The 24,075-nt window shown below is 30.9% G+C and overlaps 1 protein-coding gene across 2 annotated transcripts; it reads right to left on the bottom strand.

Moving 5' to 3' along the window:
• Positions 1-265: 265 nt before the first annotated feature.
• Positions 266-2,060, bottom strand: LOC124921468. 2 transcript variants are annotated; one of them, XM_047462136.1, is made up of 2 exons: positions 1,906-2,060; positions 266-1,508 (listed from the first exon to the last, which is right to left on the bottom strand). In XM_047462136.1, the coding sequence occupies exon 2, from the start codon at positions 1,478-1,480 to the stop codon at positions 515-517; it is 966 nt and encodes a 321-aa protein (XP_047318092.1). In that variant the 5' UTR covers positions 1,481-1,508; positions 1,906-2,060; the 3' UTR covers positions 266-514. The 2 variants fall into 2 exon arrangements, with proteins under 2 accessions (XP_047318092.1, XP_047318091.1); XM_047462135.1 differs by having other exon boundaries at positions 266-1,533; positions 1,906-2,059.
• Between the last annotated feature and the right edge of the window lie 22,015 nt (positions 2,061-24,075).

Genomic DNA, 24,075 nt, shown 5'->3' with positions numbered 1-24,075 from the left:
AAGGGTTTCAATCTTGAAACCCATGGAAATATGTTGGGTGTTGATGGTGATTGAGATTATCAATTTCAAGAAAGGTTTCTTCTTGTCTAACTACCTCGAGTCAACTCTCATGAACAATGAGATTCGAAACAATTTGAATCTATGTAATCAAGTAAGCGCATCTTTAAACATTGTGTCATGATGGAGGAGATGGAGACAAATGATTCCAAATATAAGAACATATTGATGCATCTTAAGCTACTACAAGTATCATTTAAACCAAAAATTCAATTCAAAACCAGAAGTTATCTTTAATAAAACTGATAAATATCTCTACAAATACAATACCAGAAATTCTCAAGAATAGTCTTTTAATGCATTCCCTAAATACTTCAAGATGGATTGAACACTTACATATACATAAAATGGGTATTTTTCAAAAAAGTTTTACAACAAAAAAGTAACACAACAAAAAATGGGGCAAACCCTATACCAAAAAAAAAAAAAGAGACATTAGAGAGAAAACCTACCTCTGCTAATACTCGGTTATGACAATGGATTGCACAGCTTTGTCTTGTTTAGCACAAACAGAAGTCTTGAATGAGCTGCACTTCCAAAGAGATGTGGATTCACCCAGATTTACACTATTGATGATAATTGGTTTCTTTCCATTATTAGAACATTCTGATGAAATCAGCCCATCTTTAGAAGAACAGATGCTTAATGGAAGCTTTTTCTGCCTGATTCTGCTTCTCTTTTTGGAACTAGTACATGTATCATCTGAAGAGTAGTAGTAGGGTTTATCCATTAACAGTTTTGTTTCTGTTTTTGGAGGACTTTTATCTAAACTATTGGTCTTTGTTTCTTCACCAGAAGTATATGGAGACATCAGTTGGTTCAATTTGTCATCTTCATTCTTCTTGCAAGCTAGGGTTCCACTTTTGAGTCTCTTTGAGTTTGATGGAGGAGAGTTCTTTGAAATCCTCGGAGAGCTATTTATGGCTTGGTGCAACTTACGAGCTAATTCCTCATCTGTATTAAGATTCTCAACAGATCGATGCTTATTGTACAGAGCCTGTACAGGAACCTGCTTCTTCTTCATCTTGCTCTTACTCTTGTTATACTTCTTCGTGCATCTTATTCGTCTCCTTGACTCCTCGGAAATCATTGCACTCAATTCTATAGCATCTCTTGCTGCAGCAATTGCTTTTGCAGCTATTTCAGCTTTCTGTTCAGCTTCCAATCTTTTATCCTCAGCTAACTTAACTGCAGCTGCAAGTGCAGACAATGATGCCTCCACAATCTCCTCATCTGAACGATTAGGGTTCATAAGAAAAGACCGGAACAACTCTTCAATCCGCGTATCAGTTTCTCTAGAAACAGAACCAGAAGTTGATGGAAATCGATAACTGCCATCGGAATTCTGTTTCTTCAATCCAGCCAGCAGCCGCTTTCTCGGAGGCAAAAGTACATTGGAATCCAAGTGTAAATTAGCTTCCATTTTTCTCTCTACATATATCGAAAATCATCTACGTTTTCAACACAATCAGTCCCCTAATAAAACAAAACAATTCACAAACTTATCAAGATTCTAGATCCACAATCAATCAAACAATCAAATCTAAGATTCAACAACATAATCAAGTAACAAATAATCAACAAATAACACAGTCAATTCACATAATCTGTCTGATCCATAGAAGAACAAACAAACAAACAAACAAAACTATATAACTCAATTCAAATGCAGAAACATCCAACATTTTAGAATCAGAAAACAGTTATCTAATCATCAGAATCTATAAGTAACAATCAAACATGAAATTGAATTATGAGAATCAAGCTAATCGAGTATATCGCCTGATTTTAATGGCGTTTGATTTGGTTAGTAAATCAGAGCCTCTGCCATCGATTTAGACGAATTACCTGATGTTGTGAATTATCATCTAAAGTGGTAGAGAATGAAGGTAGCAGACCATTGGAGACCGCTAGTTGAATTAGGGTTTCTCAGATGTCAATAGAAGATGGGAGAGAAAGATATATAGAGAGAGAAATGAATATATATATATATATATATACATACAATACACATGGATGCATATAAATTGTGAGAGATGCAAGAGTAATATTACATGAGTCATTCTCTCCCACTGGTTCTTCCTTGTGTAATAAATAAATACATAAATATGTCTTCAAACTATTCTCATTTTTATAACTAACCCTCAAACTATTATTATTATTATGTAAGTCCTTTAATATCAAATTTGTTTTCACATAATCATTTAACCTAGTTCTATCATCAACTATAAGTTTAAATCTAAGAGAATCTTTGCTATCATAATTTCTTTTTTGTCTTTTCTGAATGGTAAAGGAGAAAAAAAAATCATCGGGAATGAAATAGAATATATATGAAATTGAAAGATCCTACCGCGTGTTAGTCGGAATCTTGTTCTATTCTTGATCAGATATTTCTGAGAAAAATAGAAAATCTTTGTTTAAAGAAAGAGAATGAGTCATTTAGAGAAAGATTTATTCAATCATATAATTTGGACTATTAGAAGATGGTGCTTAAAAGAATTATATCAATTTAAATAAATATAAGATCATTCAAAACATGAAATGCTTACAAAAATTTGAAACAATATGCAAATAAACAATATATATAATATATATTTATATATAATTACACGACAATGCTCTAAAAAATGTCAATTATGACAAAGTAAAAACAATTTAACTGATATAAAATCATGAATTTTGTTAAAGATAATAACACCCCACCATCCAGCATCTATATCATTTGCATATGTTCCATGTTTAATTTGAAAAAAAAATCAATTATATAGACCAATTTAAGATCATTCAACAAATAATGAACAAAACAAGTTACAAATATAATAAAATTACATAACAAAGATAAATAAGGAATATGTCTCAGTATGACATAATAAATGGAATTAAATTGATCAAAAATTATTGAGTAGGTTAAGAATAATAACGGTATAATATTACATAACATCTTCAATTTATTTTAATATGTTGATGTTTATTTGGAAACAAATTCAATTATATGAACAATTTTCAAACTCTTTTATTTATTTTTTCCTTTTATTAGGATTATAGGCTTTAAATTGAGGTTGAAATTAATGCATATCTACAAAAATTAGGTCAAGTAATTTGGTGGTGTGGGAAAGACATTAAAAACTATGATTAGGTTTATAAGAAGTTATCTAAAACCTAAAAGAAAATAATTATTTAAGGGATGATTTCAATGTTTACAAGATAGTGTAAGGGTTTATCTATGATTTTAATAAGGGTTCTTAGTGCTCGTTTGATGTTGATTATTTTGGGGATTTTATTAGGCTTGTTGAAAGAAAAAATGTATTTATGTCTTAAATTAATTAAATTATTATAATATTATTTTATATTTAAATTTAAAATTATATAAATTTAAAATAAAATTATTTAATAATGTAATTAATGAATTAAATGATTCAATGATTGAAAATAAGTTATGATATATAAATTTTAAGTAAAAATCAAACAACCACTTGTTCTAAAACGCCAATCCCTTTGTAATTAAAATAATATTTAAAAACAATTAACCACAGATTTGAAGATATTCACGTAAACACCATCCCTTGATTTTCTTTATTTTGTTTTTTATGAGTTATTACATGCAAAATACACGTGGCAAGGGCAATTTTAACCATTATGTTTGTTTATTGACTTTTCTTTTTCTAAATTAAGACTGTTTCAAATTTTATTCAGATAGATTGTTATAAAATTGACAAAAATTTGAAAATTTGTGACCGATTATTAATTTTATAATAATTATATCCTTATTCCAGAAAAAGTTAGCATAATTATACTGTCTTGACAAATTATTATGACTTAATCTATATAAATTTTTTTTATTAAATTAATTTTTATTTTTATATAATTTTAAGTTGAAGACTTAGGTGAGACCAAAAAGTCACGAGTTTCAATTTCATCGGAAACGTTTTGTGTTTAAGCAAGGAACCATAACGATGGAGTGTCATGTTAGTTCTACTTTGATTCTCAAAACGTTGTGTTAGTTATACTTTGATTCTCAAAACGTTGTGTTAGTTATACTTTGATTCTCAAAACGTTGAAGACTTAAGTGTTAAAAATAAGAAGGTTTCGTCATCTCAAATAAAAAGTAAAATATATATAAAGAGGTTTAGGTTTTTTTTTTTTGTTTTTTTAAAAGAATAGATTTTATTTATTTTTGACCAAAATATATTTTATCTTTTTATTTTTTTATTTAATAATTAATTTATATTAAAAAAAGTAAAAGATAATTATAATATTTTAAGAGATAAATAAATAGATTAAATTAATGATGTGATAGTTGAGTTTTGAAATAAAAATTAATTTTATTCCAATAACTCATATATATATATATATATATATATATATATATATATATATATATATATATATATATATATATATATATATATATATATATATATATATATATATAAATAAAAGTCAAGTTGGTGGAATTTATTATTAACTCTAATAGTTTATTTTTTCTTTCAATATTCAATAAATAATTCATATATATATATATATATTTAATATTATTTATAATTATATATGTTCTAATTTTATTTTTTCACACAAAATAAATTAAAATAAAATAAAAAATGTACACATATTATTAAAAATAATTATAATTCAACAATCAAATAAATATATAAATTTATATGCGAATTCAAACCTAATACTTACTCTTAAAGTTAATATAAAATATATATTGTTTGCTAATTATATAATATATAATTTTGAATAAAGTTTTAAATAAAGTTTTAAATAAAGAATAAAGTCTTAAGATTTAAAATTAATTTTTTTTTTTAATTTTTTCTTGTTATCTTACCAAAAAATAATTAATGGAAAAATAAGCAATTTCATATAAGAAAATTATAACCTAACCTAGTAATCAAAAAATTATATATAACTAGATTTATGTAATAAGTTAAAGATATAAATAATTATAAATACTTTAAAATGAAAATAAATATAAGAAAGTTTGTTTTATTTAAAATGATTACGTGCATTCAAATTATAATAAACATGAAATTTAAATACATAATGTTTTTTTTTTACATAATGTTAATTCAAATAAAAATAGTTTATTTAAAAGATTAAATATTTAAGCTCAATTTTAATAAAAATACAATTTAAAATGAAAATACAATAAAAAATAATTTAATGTAAAAATCTGTTTAATTTAAAAAATCACATCTAAAATAAACATATTATTATACAAATCATTCAACCCCAAGAAAAGATAGAGATGAAATTTATAAAAAGAAATAAGTTATTATTTGTATAATTTTTTAATATAGAAATCTAACCTAACACTTAAAATTCATAACTTTTACTTCATTTAAAATGTCGCAACTAGAATTTAATTATGAACTTTTTAGTAACTTAATTACCAACTTATTATTAAAACAAATTATGATATATGGGACATATTAACATATTGACTTATATATTTATTAGGTTAATCTGATTAACTGAAAAATTAATATTTTTTTTTCACACAATAACATGATACAATAACATGATACGACCCTTTATTCCCTCTCTCATTTGTTCTCTCAATTCTCCTCTAGCCCTTCACTCCTCTTATACATATTCTAACTTTGACATTAATAAAAAAAACTCTTATATATTCCCACGTCCCTAATTTAATTGTACATAAATAATAATTTTCTAGTTAATAATTTATATAAAAAATACACTTTCAGTGTTAGATAAAAAGTTAACATTTTTAATTTTGAAATATATAATGAGTTGCTCTATCTAGTGATAGTGATGGGTCTCACTTAGACTTAGTTCGGGAAGAAAATAAATAATAATCGGTGATAATTTTAAAAAGGTGATAATTATTTTTGATAAAAAACTTAAAATGTATTGATATATAAATAAAATAAAAAATAATAATTTAAAATAAAGAATATTTTAGTATTTTAGTTAATAAAATTAGTGACGTGATTGTTGAAAAATAATTGATTTGAAAATTAATTTTAATTGAGTTTTTTTAAAACCCAAATAAAACAAACTCTTAGTTCAAGGGTTATCTGACGTACACTTAAAAAAAAATAGTTTGAATATTAATTGACTCATATTTAAGATTTTTTAAAAAATGGTTGGGAAGTAAAATCACGAACCCATAACTTTGAAGACATGAGTTATTGCACTATACTTCTTAGCTACGAGTCACCTTGCCACCACTCAACTTTAAAATTATAAAATAGAAAAATGATATAATTATTTTCGTTTGACATGCAAAAAAAAATATTTTTTTCCACTATATTCAGAATTTTAAAATAAATTTAAACACATTATAATGTTAAAAGAATAAAATTGAAGATATATATCTCCATAACTTTAACATAATCAACACTTAGAATTTGACATGTTTCATAATTCATTGTGAGTTGATGAGACTCTTCTATTATAAGAGTTATTAATATTTATAGTGTTTAAGATATAAACAAAATATTTAGAATCCAAAAATGTTAGCAAATATAATATCCATATTTTGGTCTACAAAGGATCGTATTATATTTTATTTCAACGAACGTTGTTAACGTGGTTCGAATATGATCCTAATGAAATATTTTATTATAATTGTTTTTTCAACTTATTCAAAAATATTATAAATTTATTTGTGATTTTTATTATTGCTATTTTATGCAATTTGATAAGTTAATACTCTCTATTTTATTATTTTTGTTATTGAAATATCACAATTAATTTGATATATATATATATTTTTATTTATTTTAACTGTATCAATGTTGCAATTTCATTGGCCTTCTTAAATGCAATAGTTCACCGTCTCATTGAAAACTACACATACCTACTTTGTTTTTTTTTTTTAATTTCATTCTCAAATAAAAGATATTTCTAAAATTGTTCTAAAATTAGTTAGATAATTTGGGTTTTTCCCCTAATTGATGACTTTTCAAATTGAACTATGAATTGTCACCATCCGTTAAGGGCATATTTAATTGGTTGGTTTAGATCATTAACTTTAGACAAAAAAAAAAAAAAAAAAAAAAATTCTGCAAATTTTATTGTTTGTGGAATATCCCTAATTTTTTTAGCAATAAACTTGGTTGAATGTGATCATAAATAATTTGACAAATAAAATTGTGTGTGAATCTTGACCCCAAAATTTAAAAAAATATAGAATTTTGTAAGAAAACATTAAGCTAAAGGGTTGGAATTTAAAAATGATCACATATACTATAAATACTTGTCAATATATATAATTTGATCTTATATAAAACTTCTAATCAAATATGCTCAATTTGTCGCCTCTAGTTAGGAGTCTAAATGACGATGCATTCAATAAACTTAGTTGAAGAAAGTTTATCCGTAAGAAAAAAGAGCGATTAAAAGGTCAATTATACCCTTAAAGTTCATATAATTGTTATAAATTCATTTTTTAGAACGCTAGGTTCCGTTTCTTCTATGCAGTGCAACTAATCCTCGCGGGTTAAGTAAATAGCCTATAAACACACTTAATAATTTAATCAGACACAGAACTTGTCGTCTGACGGGCTCGAACCCAGGACCTCATGGAAGTTGGGAATATCCACCTCTTATTGCCGCTAGACTAGAATAGAGGATTAAATTCATTTTTTTTATGTTGACAACGAGGAGATAATTATTTTGTTGATCACTCTATAGTGGACTAGGCTTCGATATATGCATGATAAATCTGGTCTTTCATATATTATCGTGTCTTCTTTCTGTACAAAAACCCTACGGGTCTTATTATAATCTTAGTCATGACAATTAAGAATGACTCATTACCTCGTACAACTTTTGTATGAGTTAAACAAACGTTGTTTCTACAAGTCATGTCTCTTCTATGCTTATTATTTAACTATTGTTCTAGTTATTTTAATGTCTTTACTTTATATATGTTGTTTTCATTTCCCTTCTTTTATTAATGTTCTTGTTCATTTTTGTGTTTGGTCTATTTGTATCATCTTTTTTATATTTTAATCGAAAAAAATAGAACATTTGATTTAGAAAAAAGGAGAACATTTGACAAAGCATTTGAAAAAGAATATATAGAGAGAAATAAGAGAAGCACAAATATAACAAGTTTTAAAACCTAAAAATATAACAAGATAACTATGAAAATAGTTCATATGTGAAACTATCATAAATCAACATATGAAAACTTTTGAGTTGTATTAATGATATTGGGATAAAATTTTAATGACTATTTTGATTCTAACTTGAATTTATTTATGTTCTTTGTTGACTTTTTATGATACATTTTATAGTCATTAATACAAAATACAAATAAAATTAGTTTTTTAATATATATATATATATATATTATTGTAACGGAATGCGATAGATGACGTAAGCAATAAAGAACGACACAAATTTTAACGTGGTTCACCAAGATAAAACTTGACTACGTCCACCAGAAAGAGAGAATCTTATTAGGAGATCAGAACATAGATTACAACTATATAAACTAGGGTTATGACACGAGTTTATATAACACTTGGTCCCCCGAAACCCTAACAAATACATAAGTGAGACTGAAAACGATGCTCTAAAGGCAAAGACTTCAACTTTCTGAAGTGCCCGACTGCACATTTAAATAGTCTTCAACTAGGTCAACGTAATATTTTGGCAAATAATCTCCAAAATATTATCACAATACTTTCCTAGTTATATTACTATTGGTTGGACTGAGGTAAAGTCGATTGGGTTAATAAAATGATGGTTCGGTTCGGTTGGAATAAAGGAAAACCGGTTCGGTTGGTTTAAAGGAAAACCGGTTCGGTTGGTTTGGTGACCAAAAATAAGTAAAGAACACAGAACACATATTTTATGGATGTTCGGAACAAACTCTCCTACGTCACCCCTTCTTTTCAAACAACGAGAAGGATATTCACTAAGGAATATTCAACAACACAATACACAACACAATACACAACACAATGGAGTCTTATTTACTTCTCGTCTCAAGGTATGTTCGCAAGAGTGAAAGGATCGCGCAATGAGTTTCTCTCTCTCTCTCTAACTTTGTAATTTGATAGCACGTCCTGAAGCGTCTTGCTTTTTTTTCCAGCTCTCCAGCTTCCTCATTTTATAATGGAAATATGACAACGGTCATATTTCTCTCTCATCCGGTGATTGGTCAGCCGTGCCGGTTTGGATTAGATAACTTTGCCTTTTGTACACATGGCAGCCATGCATGAGGCGGCCGCCTGCACCGTGAAGGTCGCTTGTGAACTTGGATAAAATCTACAATCATTAAATTGTCGCATTCCTTATCTCAGAACCTTCTTTTGCATATTCCCAAGATATATTCATTACGTCATCTTCAGATTATTCATAACTTTGAATAATCTTCTGTTTAACCGAGAGCATAGATCAAGTTGGGCATTTTCGGTTTGGCCGGTCTAGTTGATGGATTTAGCCGACTTGGTTGATAATCTTCCTGCTGCCTGCAGTTCATTTAATAACCGGATCTCATTTATGACCGGAAACTCACTCCTCATTTAATGCCGAAGTATTTAATTAACTGGCAATGCTTCATTAAGTGCCGATTGACCGATCTTTCATAGAGTCGAAGTCAGACTACCGGTCAAGCTACTGAACCGATATCATCTTCCGAGACGATCTCGCCTACAAGATTTACCGATAATTTAAATATCATTTGCAGCCGGTGAGATTCGATCCATGGTCACCTGTGTGACAGACTGAGTGCTTACCACTGCACTACAACACCTTCTTATTATCTTTAAAATAATTAATATACTTGATATGACTTAGCAGTTTAACATATATATTTATTTGAACTTAGTTTTATCTATTCATTAAATTTTTCATAAGTTCTAACAATTATATTCTAATAATTACCATAACAAAAAATCACATTTCCTTTTGTGTTAATCTTATTTCCTTAAATCAAGATTACACACCCAAAAGATATACTTTCCTTTTGTTCAGTATTCTCTTTCTTTGTATCATCAATTCAAGACATCTCAACAAATCCCCACCTTGATTTGAATTCCCTCAAATGCTCCAAATGTATTAATCAATGCCCAAATATTCTATCTCCTCTCTCTGATCCAGAGTTGTCATGAGACAACTTAACAGATGCATTCGTCAATGCCAGATGACCCAGATGCACTCCCTGGTGCTAGATGACCCTGATGTACTCGCCAGTGCTGGATGGCCTAGATGCACTCGCTGGTGACAGATGACCTAGAAGCACTCGCTGATGTTGGATGGCCCAGAATCACTCATCGATTCTAGATGGCCTAGATGCACTCGCCGGTGTTGGATGGGCCAGAAGCACTCGCCGGTGTTGGATGGGTCAGAAGCACTTGCCGGTGCTGGATGGCCCAGATGTACTCGCCGGTGTCGGATGGCCTAGAAGCACTCGTCAGTGCCGGATGACCAATATGCATTATTCAATGCTAGAGGTGGCCCATATGCATTAGTTAATGCCAAGAGGTGGCCCAAATACATTAGTCCATGCCAAGGATGGCCCATACGCATTAGTTAATGCTAGAGGTGGCCTAGATGCATTAGTCAATGCCAATGTTGACCTAGATGATATACCGTCTCTCTTTTATAGATCTAGAGTTGTCTCCAAGACAGTTTAACAGCTTCTTAGGTAACCCAAATATTCAAGTCTACTTAGCAAATCTCCACACTGACTTGAATACTCTCATTGTTGCAAATCATTCTAGCATAGACGCATTAATCAATGCTAGAGGTGACCTAGATGTATTTGTCAATACTAGAGATGACCCAAATTTATTAGTCAATGTCAAAGATGGCCCAGATGCATTAGTAAATGCCATAGATGACCCAAATACATTAGTCAATGTCAGATGTGCCCCAGATGCATTAGTCAATGCTAGAGATGGCCTAGATACATTAGTCAATGCCAAATATGGCTCAAATGCATTAGTCAATGCTAGAGATGGTCTAGATGTATTAGTCAATGCTAAAGGTGGCCCATATGTATTTTTCAATACTAGAGATGGCCCAAATACATTAGTCATTGTCATATGTGGTCCAAATGCATTAGTCAATGTAAAAAATGGCCCGAATATATTAGTCAATGTCATATGTGGCCCAGATATATTAGTCAATGCCAGAGATAGCCCATATGCATTAGTCAATGCTAGAGATGACCCAAATACATTAGTCAACGTCAGATGTGATCCAGATGCATTAGTCAATGCTAGAGATGACCCAGATGCATTAGTCAATGCTAGAGATGGCCCAAATATATTAGTCAATGTCAGATGTGGCCTAGATGCATTAGTCAATGCTAGAGGTAACTCAGATGCATTAGTCAATGCTAGTAATGGCCTAGATGATCTACCGTCTCTCTTTTCTAGATTTAGAGTTGTCTCCAAGACAACTTAATAACTTCTTTGTTAACTCAAATATTCAAGTCGACTCAGTAAATCTCCATCTTGACTTGAATACTCCCACTACTGCAAATCATTGTGCAACTTCAGAACCGAATATAGTTTCTTCGTAGGTGAATGGTTCTGACGTATTCACCTCCTAAAGAATGACAATATCAACAGTTGTTCTTCTCCTACCGATAACTTCAACAACTTTAGAACCGAATACAGTTTCTTCGTAGGTGAATGGTTCTAACGTATTCGCCTTCTCCAGAATGATAGTATCAGCGGTTGTTCTTCTCCTACCGATAAATTTTAGCAACCCCATAAGCCCCGTCGTTTTAGTAAAGCCCGCATATTGATTTATCACATTATCTTCTCCTCCAGAATGACAATCTCAACGGTTGTTCCGCTCCTACCGATAACTTCAGCAACACCATAAGACTTGTCGTTTTAGTAGAGCCCACATCTTGATTTGCCACATTATCTTCTCCTTTAGAGTGGAAATTCTCAATATTTGTTCTGCTCCTACCGATAACTTCAGCAAACCATAAGTCATGTCGTTTTAGTATAGTCCGCATCTTGATTTGCCACATTATCTTCTCCTCTTAATTGACAATCTCAACGGTTGTTCGGCTCCTATCGATAACTTTAGCAAGCCCATAAGTCTCGTCGTTGTAGTAGAGCCCGCATATTGATCTGTCACATTATTTTCTTCTCTAGAATGACAATCTCAACTATTGTTCTGCTCCTACCGATAACTTCAACAACCCCATAAGCCTTGTCGTTTTAGTAGAGTCCGCATCTTGATCTGCCACATTATCTTCTCTCCCAAAATGACAATGTCAATGGTTGTTATGCTCCTACCGATAACTTCAGCAACACCTTAAACTTGACATTTTTTCTGTAGAGTCCGTATCTTGATCTTATAAATTATATTCTCCTCTGGAATGACAATCTTGATGGTTATTTCTATTCTTGTTGACAACTTCAGTGCCCTCCACAAACCCTATTGTTTCAGTAGAGCCCACATCTTGATTGCCTCATTGCCTTCTCCACTTGAACTTGTCATCTTGATTCTTACTATTGCCATCTCAATTGAAAGAACAAACAATTGAATAACTTGAAGCTTTAATACTAGTTTGTTGTAATGGGATGCGATTGATGACATAAGCAATAAAGAACGATACTGATTTTAACGTGGTTCACCAAGATAAAACTTGGCTACGTCAACTAGAAAGAAAGAATCTTATTAGGAGATTAGAACAGAGATTACAACAGTACAAACTAGGGTTATGACACGAGTTTATATAACACTTGGTCCCCGAAACCCTAACAAATACAAAAATGGGACTGGAAACGATGCTCTCAAGGCAAAGATTTCAACTTTCTGAAATGCCCGACTGCACTTTTAAATAGTCTTCGACTAGGTCAATGCAATATTTTGGCAAATAATCTCCAAAAATATTATCACAATACTTTCCTAGTTATATTACCATAACAAAAGATCACATTTCCTTTTGTGTTAATCTTATTTACTTAAATTAAGATTACATACCTAAAAGATATACTTTCATTTTGTTCAATATTCTCTTTCCTTGTATCAATTCAGAACATCTCAATATATATATATATATATAAACAAAAAAACCCAAAATCTATTATTAACGTCTCCCTCCAAACCTTAGACCAATTATAATATATAGAATAATGCTTAGAGAGAATAAAACTTCTATAATTTATAGTATCATTATAGGTACAAAGAGGTGGAATCTTCAATACCTCTAAAATAAAATGTCAATTTTATTATTTGATTCAAATTTATTCTTATAAAATATCTATATTAGATGAGATTTTAGTAAACTTATAATAACATCAATTTTAAATTTTAAATAATAAATTTCTATATTCCCTCATTTTTTTCTCATTTCTTTATCTAACATGATCATGATTTGGGGAAGAAATTTGGTAAGTAATGATGTGGCATAATATGATTGGTTAAAAAAATAATAAAATTACTCTATCTATTCTCTCATATATTTTTTTTCTTTTTCCATCTAATAACCAGATGCGTCCTTCCCTCTCCTGTCACCTACTCCTCTATATATAATTTTTTAATCCCAGCATAATCAATTTCTTTATTTTTCAATAACTTCACTTTTCACACACGCAAAAATTGACCATTCAATCATCATTAATGACAATAACCAACATGAATGATATAATTCTCAATCCAAGCTATTTAAATTATCATACAATATCTTTCAAAAAAAATCAACTCGCAATAGTTAATTGTGGATGTTGTTCTAGATTTGGAATTATACGGAGAATTATCTCCATGGAATATATTCGGACTTTCAAAACATGACCATTATTGACGCAATAAATATAATGTAGATCAAAAGTCTCGTAAATCAAGAAGGAAAATACAATTTTATGTTTTTCCAAACTAACAAACTAAGTCCCAACGGACTTCAAAAGATTAACCTACTAGTTGGCGATGAAATTTGGCACGGGGAGGCTGTCCCACAAGATATATTTGATCACGATGCAAATGTTGTAGGCTTTAAGAAAATATTCACACTCAGGCTCGAACTCATTTATGGTCGAATACGAGAATGTGGCTTCCGAAGTTCTAAGGATGGAGAGATCCCTAAAATATTAACATAAATCTTTCTTACCATTAGATTATAGACAAATTCTCTCTATCCGAAAACGAAGATTATGTTTTATGCAAGATTAAACTAGATTATGTTTAATGAATTGAACACATGTAGAACCAGAAACGGATTTTTGTGAATTTTCCTTTAAAGGACATTCGTTCTTCCAATGTCATTTCTTTTTACAGTAATTACATACATCATTTGACTTAAGATCCTATGAAGTAAACAATTTGTCGCGTTTTTCTCTTTCCCTCGCTCATTACCTCCCCTGGTAAATAATCTTGAAGCTTGACTTAGTGTATCTTTCCCAACAATGAAAGACTAGACAAAATTTTCACATGATGCATGTAAATATACTAACATAATTAAGGTAGCATCCTCATCATAAACCTTAACATCAATATTTTAAAATTCTAACATAATATAATTTAACCGATCTAGGTGTTCTATGATTTTCATACCTTCCTACATTCGTAGGGTGAACAAACTTTTTTTCAGAAGAAACTTGTTGGTGAGTGACTTCGTCATATATATAGAGGCTCTCCAACTTCAACCATAATCCAACGACAGTCTCCTCCTTTGAGACATCGATGATGACATTACTGGTAAGGCACAACATAATTCTTGGATATGCCTTCTCCTTTAGAATGGTTATCTCAGCTGTTATTTTTACTCTTATCGACACTTTCCACAACCTCATAGACCCTATTGTCTTAGCAAAACCCGCATTTTGATCTAGCATAAGTTGAAACTATTTTCCCCGTGAACTTGTCAATTTTAATGCTAATTGTTGCCATCTCTCTCAATAGAAAACAAATAATCGAATTACCTAAAGCTATGATACCAGCTTGTTGTAATGGAATACGATAAATGACATAAACAATAAAGAACGAACAAAGATTTAACGTGGGTCACTAAGATTGTTATAGAAATTGCATCATAACTAACTAGGGTTGTGACACGAGTTTATATATAAGACTCGGTCTCATGAAATCCTAAGTTCCTAACAACCCTAACAAATTGAGAATTGAGCTGACCCATTATGAAAACCCAAATATTCAAGTTTACTCAACATAAAAATCTCCCAAATGCGAATTTTTGATCAATTTCCATCTTATAATTAAAAAAGACAATGCTTAATTGTGCCTAGTAATTTGATACATCACATTCTTTCAGAATTTTCTTTTCTGAACATACTTTTTCCTTAACTCCAGATATAGTTGAGTGATTTGGATAATCAAATCCAGCTATAGCATGCATACATGATCACAACTTAATTTATCCTTTATTTGGAACTACGGGAGGTTGGCATAAAAAATTTCGGCAATAAAAAAGTAATATTTAAACAAAATAATTTGAATTGAAAATCTTACTATTATGTAGTTGAAGTACATGTCATAATCATTGAAGTAAATTGATACGGATTGTAACTACAAAGGATCCGACGCAGACTATGGAGTAACATGGCGACATCACAGTAACCTGATGAAGAATATCATTTGTTTTTTCTTTTCTTTTTATTGTCTTTTCTGTTTTAATGTTTATGGACCCCTGAACTTATTTCTTTCTTAAACTCTGGCCCAGTCAGTTAGATTAGCTGTTAGTTGTTATCACTCTACAGAGAATATGCTAAGAATATATAATCAGTAACCTCTCTTTACATCACTATCAAGTATTTTTCTAAATGAACGAGTAGTTGCTCATCTTCTTTGATCTCTACTAATATTCATCGTTGGGTGAAACATTCTCTTTCCTCATCTTCCTCTAAAGAGCGTATCAAGTGGTATCAAAGCCGACGATCCTCAAGATGGCAGACAACATGCATCAATCGGAAAATGATCCCTTGCGTGTATCAATAGATGCTCTTGCTAAGACTGTAAAAAAAATACACGAATGGATGAAAATAAAAATGGGATCTATTGAAGAACATTTACAAACTTTATTAAGTCACGAGGCTGCAAATTATTCGGATAATTCAACAGGTTACTCACGAGCAATTCCACTTAGAGATAGACAATATGTTTCCACAACGAGACTGACGGAAACGAAGTTTCCAAAGTTAGATGGAGTGAACGTCGAAGGGTGGATGATTTCGACTGAACAATATTTCAAAGTTGGTTGCATCACCGACGATGCTAAGGTGAATATCGCCTTGATCCATTTCGTGGAAAACAATAGAACCTGGTATGTTGTATTTTTATAAACAAGGAACTAGTCGGTGGCATTGACATGGATGGAACTCAAGAAATTACTCCTACAATATTTCGACCTGAGGATATGATAAAGGGGAAGACACGTGAGGAGATTCATAAGATATTTAACATAAAGAATGATTTCACCCCGGGAAAGAAGAGGAGGTCCAGAGGGCATTCGAGTAAAGTATACTGTATACATCATTATTATGGAACCAACTTGTTATTTTTGTTTTTGTTGGATTGCTTTCCTCTGCTAGTGAATCTTCTTGTGTTGGATTATCTTACAACTGTGTTTAGCCTTCATCTTTTAAGTTTATTTTAACTTTGAATGTTGTTGCTAAGAGGGTTCTTGCTCCTCCTCCTAATTACTTTGAAGATAATTTGGCATGGAACTAGCTGTGTTATTTGTTATCTCTTTTGTTGTTGATTGTTATTGAAAAGAATATTGAATGTTGTAGAAAAATAAAGAATGTGAATAGATTGATTTGGAATATTGTGAAGTGTTAATGTCTTTTGGAAAGACAAATTTGTTGTTTGGAATAAATCCTAATTTGGTATTTCCACAAATCTTTTGCTATTTATCAGCCTTGGCAGCTAAAATAGGGTAACTTATGATTTGAGAGATCTCAATTTTGAAGGATTAAGACACACATCTTCATCCTAACCACAGTTTCAAAAGAAGATAAGAAAGTGATCTTTTTCTTCTTGTTAGTTTAGACTTTAGAGGAGCATTTTACTTCATATAGGTAGTTTAAAAATAAGAGAAGGAAATGGTCTTTTTCTTGTTAGTTTAGATTAACATTTTATTTCCTGCTATCAGTTTCACTAGCCTTACCAAATGCATCTTAAATGGCCATTTTCTGCATTTTATCTTAGTTTTTATTTTTGTTCAGATTTAGTTTCTATTATGTAATTTATATATATATTTTTCTTTTCTGGCTTTGAACCGGTTTTAGGAAGTGTATTTTTGTAAATTCAAGCTCGAATTTTGAATAATACTATGTCATTATAACCTTCAAGATGTTAACCTAAATTCTCTGAAACAAACGTGATGTTTCATATAAAACCTCCATATCAGAATTCTCTTTCATTAGTATGTATTGAATCTGTCAGCTACAACCCCACGGTACCAATGCACTATTTGGTATGGTAGAATTTTTAAAGTTGAATTGTTCATGTTTTTTTTCTCTTGAGATTCAGATTAAGTTTATTAGTTTGTTTGTTTGTTTTGCTGCAGATGATTATGTTTTAGTGGATAAATATTGCCTTGAGAAGTACAAGTTTTTGCGGGGTGATGTGGTGATTTTCAGGTGATTGATATTATTTCCTATTGCTTTTTCCATAATTGACTATCGAGTTTTTGGCTTGGCCTGCCCTGAATATTTGTTTATCATAGGCAAGTAACAAAATTGGGATCAAATTCTTCTTCTTTTGTAATAAAAATTATCATCTGACATATGCATTTTTGCAGATTCTTTTTCTTAGCAATAGAATTCCCTAGTTGTGAGTGACACTAACTAAAAATCATCTACAGCTCTCCAACTAATCATATACGATAAATTTTCAAGAGAATAATGGCATTGCGACTGGGTAGGAAATCCTCGTGTTTATGATGTTGTGAGAGTTCCTGAAGGACATTGTTGGGTGCTTGGAGACAATTCTGCTTCTAACTTGTTGGGTCCTGTAAGTTTCTTTTTGTATCCTCTTGATTTGGCAATTGACATGTTTCTTGATCTTATTGGGTACATTTTTTTTTCATTTACCCTAAATTCATGTGTCATACTGCAACTAGATGGATGAATAGTTAGAACAAAGTTAGTTGGTTATTTCTTTGTAGTTGTAATGGGAGAATCTATTCATTTTTTCCATCATCATAATATTATGCGATTAACTTTTATTAATGGTATTTTTCTAGCTTTTTTTATGTCTTCTTTATTTTGATTATTGTAATATTCATCATTGGTAGTACATTGTTAGAACTCTAAATATAATTATAAATGTGCATATGTTGTAATTCTTCTTCTTATCTTCTTGTATTACATGTTTCTTCTTATATGATTGATTTGCTTATTTGACAGTTTTATATACTTTTTTTGTTTGAGTTATAGTAATGTAAAAGGAAATTAATCATTTGTATTTATTTTTTTTCTTTTGATGATATTGATGGCTGACTGAAGTATTCATCCTCGAGTTGTCAACTACAGGAAAAAGAAATGTGGACACAACAAACATGTTTTTTTTTTTTTAAAATTTTGACTATATTTAATTCACATCAATATATCTTTTTTATTTCTTATCTTAAAAAGAATATTCTTTTACCAATTGTAGTGGAGGCTCAAGAAGAAGATCAAGTAGATGAAAATCATCCATTTTTAGTTTTCTATTTCAGCTTTGTTGTTTAAAATTATTTTGTTTGTTTGAGATTTTTTAAATCTTGACTATGATAGGATTGTTTGAGAGAATTTATATTTATTTTGTTATAATTAAAAATGACAATAGTTAGTATGAAATAATTTTTCTTAATTATTATTTAATTTGAAAAAAAAATATTCAGATAAAATTGTCAAAAAAAATTATAATTATAATATAAAGAATTGTTAGAAATTAAATAAACTTTTGGCAACGCTTAAATAAGCGTTGCTAAAACTTACGCTCACCCTACTTTTGGCGACATAAGAATAAGGGTCGGTGATCTTTTTGGCGACGCTTTTAAGGGTTGACAGAAGTATTTTTAAGCGTCGCTGAAAGTCTTTTTTGTTGTAGTGTGGTTTTGTCATTATATCAGCAACTTGATTTTGACTTGAACAATGAACTAACTTAACAACTCCTTCTTTAGTAAGATCGCTAAGAAAGTGAAACCTGACATCAATGTGCTTGCTACGACCATGTAAAATTGGATTCTTAGATAGAGCAATACTTGAACTGTTATCACAAAGTATAATTGTGCACTTATCATTCTCTAACTGATGAAAATACTATAGAATTCTTTGTAACCAGATTGCCTGAGTTGCTGCTGAAGTTGCTGCAATAAATTTTGTTTCAGTTGTGGATAATGTAACAATTTCCTGTTTCTTTGATATCCAAGACACAACACCAGAACCCAGCTGAAAAACATATCCTAATGTACTCTTACGATCATCCAAATCATCGACGTAGTCATTGTCTGTGTAGCTTTCAAGTTTCACATCTCCTCCCTTCTTGTAGAGAATATCATAGTCATGCGTCCCTTTCAAATATCGTAATACTCTTTTTGCTGCATTGTGATGAAGTTCTATAGGACAGTCTATATATCGAGTAAATTGATTTACAAAAAAACATAATATCAGGCTGTGTTACTTTAAGATACATGAGACTGCCAATCAACTGTTTGTACTGTCTGCTATCAACCTTATGTCCACTCCCATCTTTAGTAAGATGAGAACCAGGAACCATTGGATTATGAACTGCATTGCAATCAGTCATTCCAAAATTTTCAAGTATCTCTTCTTTGTACTTTTTCTGACATATAAAAATGTCTTCTTTCTTTTGCATCACTTCTATCCCAAGAAAGTCATTTATCTGCCCAAGGTCTGTCATGTCGAATTTTTGCATCATCGAACTCTTGAATTTGTTAAACATCACTTCATCATTACTAGTGAATATGAGATCATCAACATAGATACAAACGATGAGAATTGTACATTCTCCTCCCATATTGACAAAAAGTGTATGTTTATAAGGACATCGTAGAAAACCTTCCCTGCTAAAATAGGCTTCTATGCGACTGTACCAGGCTCGTAGAGCTTGTTTGAGTTCATATAGAGATTTCTTCAGCTTGTAGACTTTATCTTCTTCTCCTTTTACCACATAACCAAGTGGTTGTGCTAAAAAAAACTTCTTCATTGAGCTCTCCATGTAGAAAAACTGATCTAACATCAAACTGAAAAATGTTTCACTCCTTTTATGCTGCAAGAGAGATCACCATACGAACTGTCTCCAAACGTGCCACATGAGCAAATACTTCTTCATAATCCACTCCATGCTTTTGAGTGTCTCCACTTCTCCATGTTCATTTAATTTTGTTTTGTATACCCATTTTACTCCCACCTTCTTTGCATGAGCTGGTAAAACAGTCAACTCTCAAGTATTGTTTTTTTAATAATAGCAATCTCAGCATCCATTGAAGCTCTCCATGGTGCACTCTTTACAACATCTTCAAAGTACACAAGATCAGTTGAGGTTGCTATCACTGCAAAGAACACATCATCATCATCTTGTTCTTCATCTGAGAGACCTTCTCCACTAATGTAATCTCCCATCCACATTGGTTGTCTTCTTTCTCTTATTTGAGCAATTGGTGAAAGAGAACTTTCACTGGATCTTGAAGCCTGACTTGTTGGTGAAGCAACTTCAGTAATTTCTTCCATAGTTTCAACTTGCACAATTGCTTCATGTGTTGCATTAGTTGAGTCTTTTTCTTCCCATTCTAAATCAATAAGTGCGACTTTATCATTATTCTTATCCCACTATCAGCTTCCATCCTCTTCAAACACCATATCACGACTTACTATAATCTTTTGAGATAAAGGTTCATACAGTCGATATGTTTTAGATTCTTCACTGACCCCAAGTAGAATACATTTGATACTCTTGTCATCCATCTTGATGCGCTTGCTGTCAGGAACATGAGCATGAGAAATGCAGCCAAACACTCGAAAGTGAGCAACTGATGGCTTAACACCACTCCAAGATTCTTCTGGTGTCTTATTCTTTACAACACGCATTAGACTTCTATTCTGGACATGAATTGCCCAATTCATAGCTTTTGCCCAAAACGTCTTTGGAATATGCTTCTCAACAAGCAGGATACGAACCATGTTCATTAGAGTTTGATTCTTCTTCTCTGCAACTCCATTTTGTTGTGGAGTATACGAAGTTGTCAGTTGTCTTTTTATACCATTGTCGCTGCAAAAGTTGTTAAACTCATTTAGGGTGAACTCCCCTCCACGGTCAGTACGCAAAACTTTGATAAACACACCCTTCTCATTCTCAACACGACTTTTAAACAATTTAAAAGTATTAAAAACTTCTGATTTTTGTACAAGTAAATATATCCATGTTTTGCGACTATAATCATCAATGAAAGTGATTATGTATCTCTTTCCACTATTGGACATAGGGTTGATAGATTTACATATGTCAGCATGCACAAGTTGAAGAACTTGAGTAGCTCTCCATGTAGTCTCCTGTGGGAAAGGAAGTCTATGTTGCTTGCCTTGTAAACACACTTCACATATTTTAGACATGACTCCAAGTGAAGGTAAGACATTTAACATTTCCTTTTTCTGAAAAAGTCTTAGTCCTTTGTGATTCAAGTGACCATATCGACGATGCCACAATTGAACCACATCTTCAGCAACAGAGAAACACATCTCATCTTTCTTCTTTATATTTGCAAAGAGCTTGAACATTCGATTTGAAGACATTATAATTTTTGCAATAAGTCCCCTATGAGCATGATAAAGTGTATATTTTCCTTGTTTAATGACAATTTCCAGACCTTTATCAGCTAGTTGTCCAATTCTTAGTAGATTGTTTGTTAAATCTAGAACATAGAACACACTAGTGATGACCTGAGTAATTCCATTCACTATCATCACAACGGTTCCTTTTCCCATCACTTTCACCCTTGAGTTGTTGCCTAGTTTTACTGTTTCTCTAAAACTTTCATCAAAAGCTAAAAACAACTCTTTCTTGCCACTTATGTGGTTGCTGCAGCCTGGATCAAGGTACCACATACAAATTTCATCTTGATTTGTCTTTCCTTCATCTGTATAAGACATCATCAACTTCTTCTTTTGTTTCCACATAGTGTGCCCTCTCTTGTTATTTTCCTGTACATTCATAGTGAAAATTCCTAAGTTTATGACAACCAAAACATTCAATACTTGACTTGTCATAGTTATGTCTCCCACTGCTTCTGCCTCTACCTCGAAACCTACCATGTATCCGTCCTCTTGAAGACTCTCCATATGTAACCTTCAAAGCCATCTCCTCATAAACATGTGCCGCCATTCGTTGCTCGTGAACCAATAAATTGCTTTGAAGTTCATCAATTGAAACTCTGCTGAGATCTTTTGACTCTTCAATTGAACAGACTACATATGCAAAATTAAGGGTCATCGATCTTAGTATCTTTTCAACCACATCTTCATCACTTACCTTGCCCTTGTGCTCCCTCATCTTGTTGACAATGGTTAAGGTACGCGAAAAGTATGCATTCAGACTCTCATGTCTTCATCTGCAACACCTCAAAATCCCTTTTGAGAGCTTGCAATTGTGATCATTGAACACGATCTGTTTCTTGATGATTCTAAAAAAATTCTCCATCAACATGGACCAATGATCATAGAACCCATCAAACTTTAGAATTGATAGTTGAACAAAACTACTTTCTATTATCATTCTTCACTCAAATGACACACAAAGTTCAGTTCTAACTTGGCTCTATACCAAATCTAGAGACAATATTATATAGGAAATTCCTGAATTCCTTATTAATTGTATAAATAATAACTAAAAAGATAGGCTATTTATAGCCTTACAAAAGCAAGAAATTAGGAACACTACTAACCCACAACTAACTACTAGTAGTGTAACTTACCAAAGCAAGAAAATAGGAATAACTATTAGAACACTACTAACTAACACTAACTGTTTACATAGAAAAGTTAATTAAACATAACTATTTTTTTTAATAAAAATGACTAACATTAACTACCTCAACACTTAAACTCTGCCCCCAATTAGGAGGCAATTGTCAGTTGTTATAACTATAAAGAGAATATGCTAAGAATATATAATCAGTAACCTCCATTTACATCATTATCAAGTATTTTTCTGAATGAACGAGCAGTTATTCATCTCTTTTCTCATCTTCTTCAATCCTTATTAATTTTCGTCGTTGGGTAAATAGTCTCTTTTCTCATCTTCTTCTAAAAAGCATATCATAAATTTTCAAACGAGAACCCCAAAGAGCAATTTTTGAACGATCGAGGGTAGATCTGGGATTCCGCCTTTCTTGGTCCCCTGCCCTACCGTTTTTGAACGCATTTAGTATTATTTATTTCTTTTCCGAGCAGCAAGACACCCTTCATCTTTTCTCTTTGGTGCAAATTGGTCCATCTACTTTTCTTTCATTTTTATTCTTAGTATCATTTCTTTGAAATTTATTGTTAATTGATTAAATTACCATTTTTTATTAATTAAAATATATTTTTTTATCTTAATTTTAAATAGAACTTATTAATTTTTGTAAAATTAGTATTTAAAGGTATGAATAAATTAAAATTATAAAATATTAAAAATTAAAATTATTTATATTTAAAACATGTGTATTATAATTTGATTCAAATTTAACTTTATAAAATTTCTTATATATATTTTAAACAATAATTTATTTTAAATTTATAATAACACCTATTTTAAATTTAGAATAAATATATCCTTATATTCTCTATTCTCTTTATAATGAATCAACTCTCATTAAAATCAAGATCAATAATTGATAATCTAGATATCAAATTGCATAAACAATTTACAAAAATAAAACTCTTAGTTAAAAAATATTCAACGATTATGCGATTTATTGAGAATTACTCCAAATATGAACTCATTTGAGTTCTTGAACAATGACGGCTGAACTAGAACAAGACGAACGAACCAATAAATTGGTGTTGAAAAAACTCTACCAAATATTCTAAGTGCCAGTTAAAATTATCCTTAATCGAGGGTTGATAAGCT

Source organism: Impatiens glandulifera, chromosome 1, assembly GCF_907164915.1.
Source record: "Impatiens glandulifera chromosome 1, dImpGla2.1, whole genome shotgun sequence".
Classification (NCBI taxonomy): Eukaryota; Viridiplantae; Streptophyta; class Magnoliopsida; order Ericales; family Balsaminaceae; genus Impatiens; species Impatiens glandulifera.
This window is presented reverse-complemented; position numbering and strand designations above follow the sequence as displayed.

Excerpts from the sequence above, each read along its gene's own strand:
- LOC124921468 (XM_047462136.1), bottom strand. The coding sequence starts at position 1,480 with ATGGAAGCTAATTTACACTTGGATTCCAATGTACTTTTGCCTCCGAGA.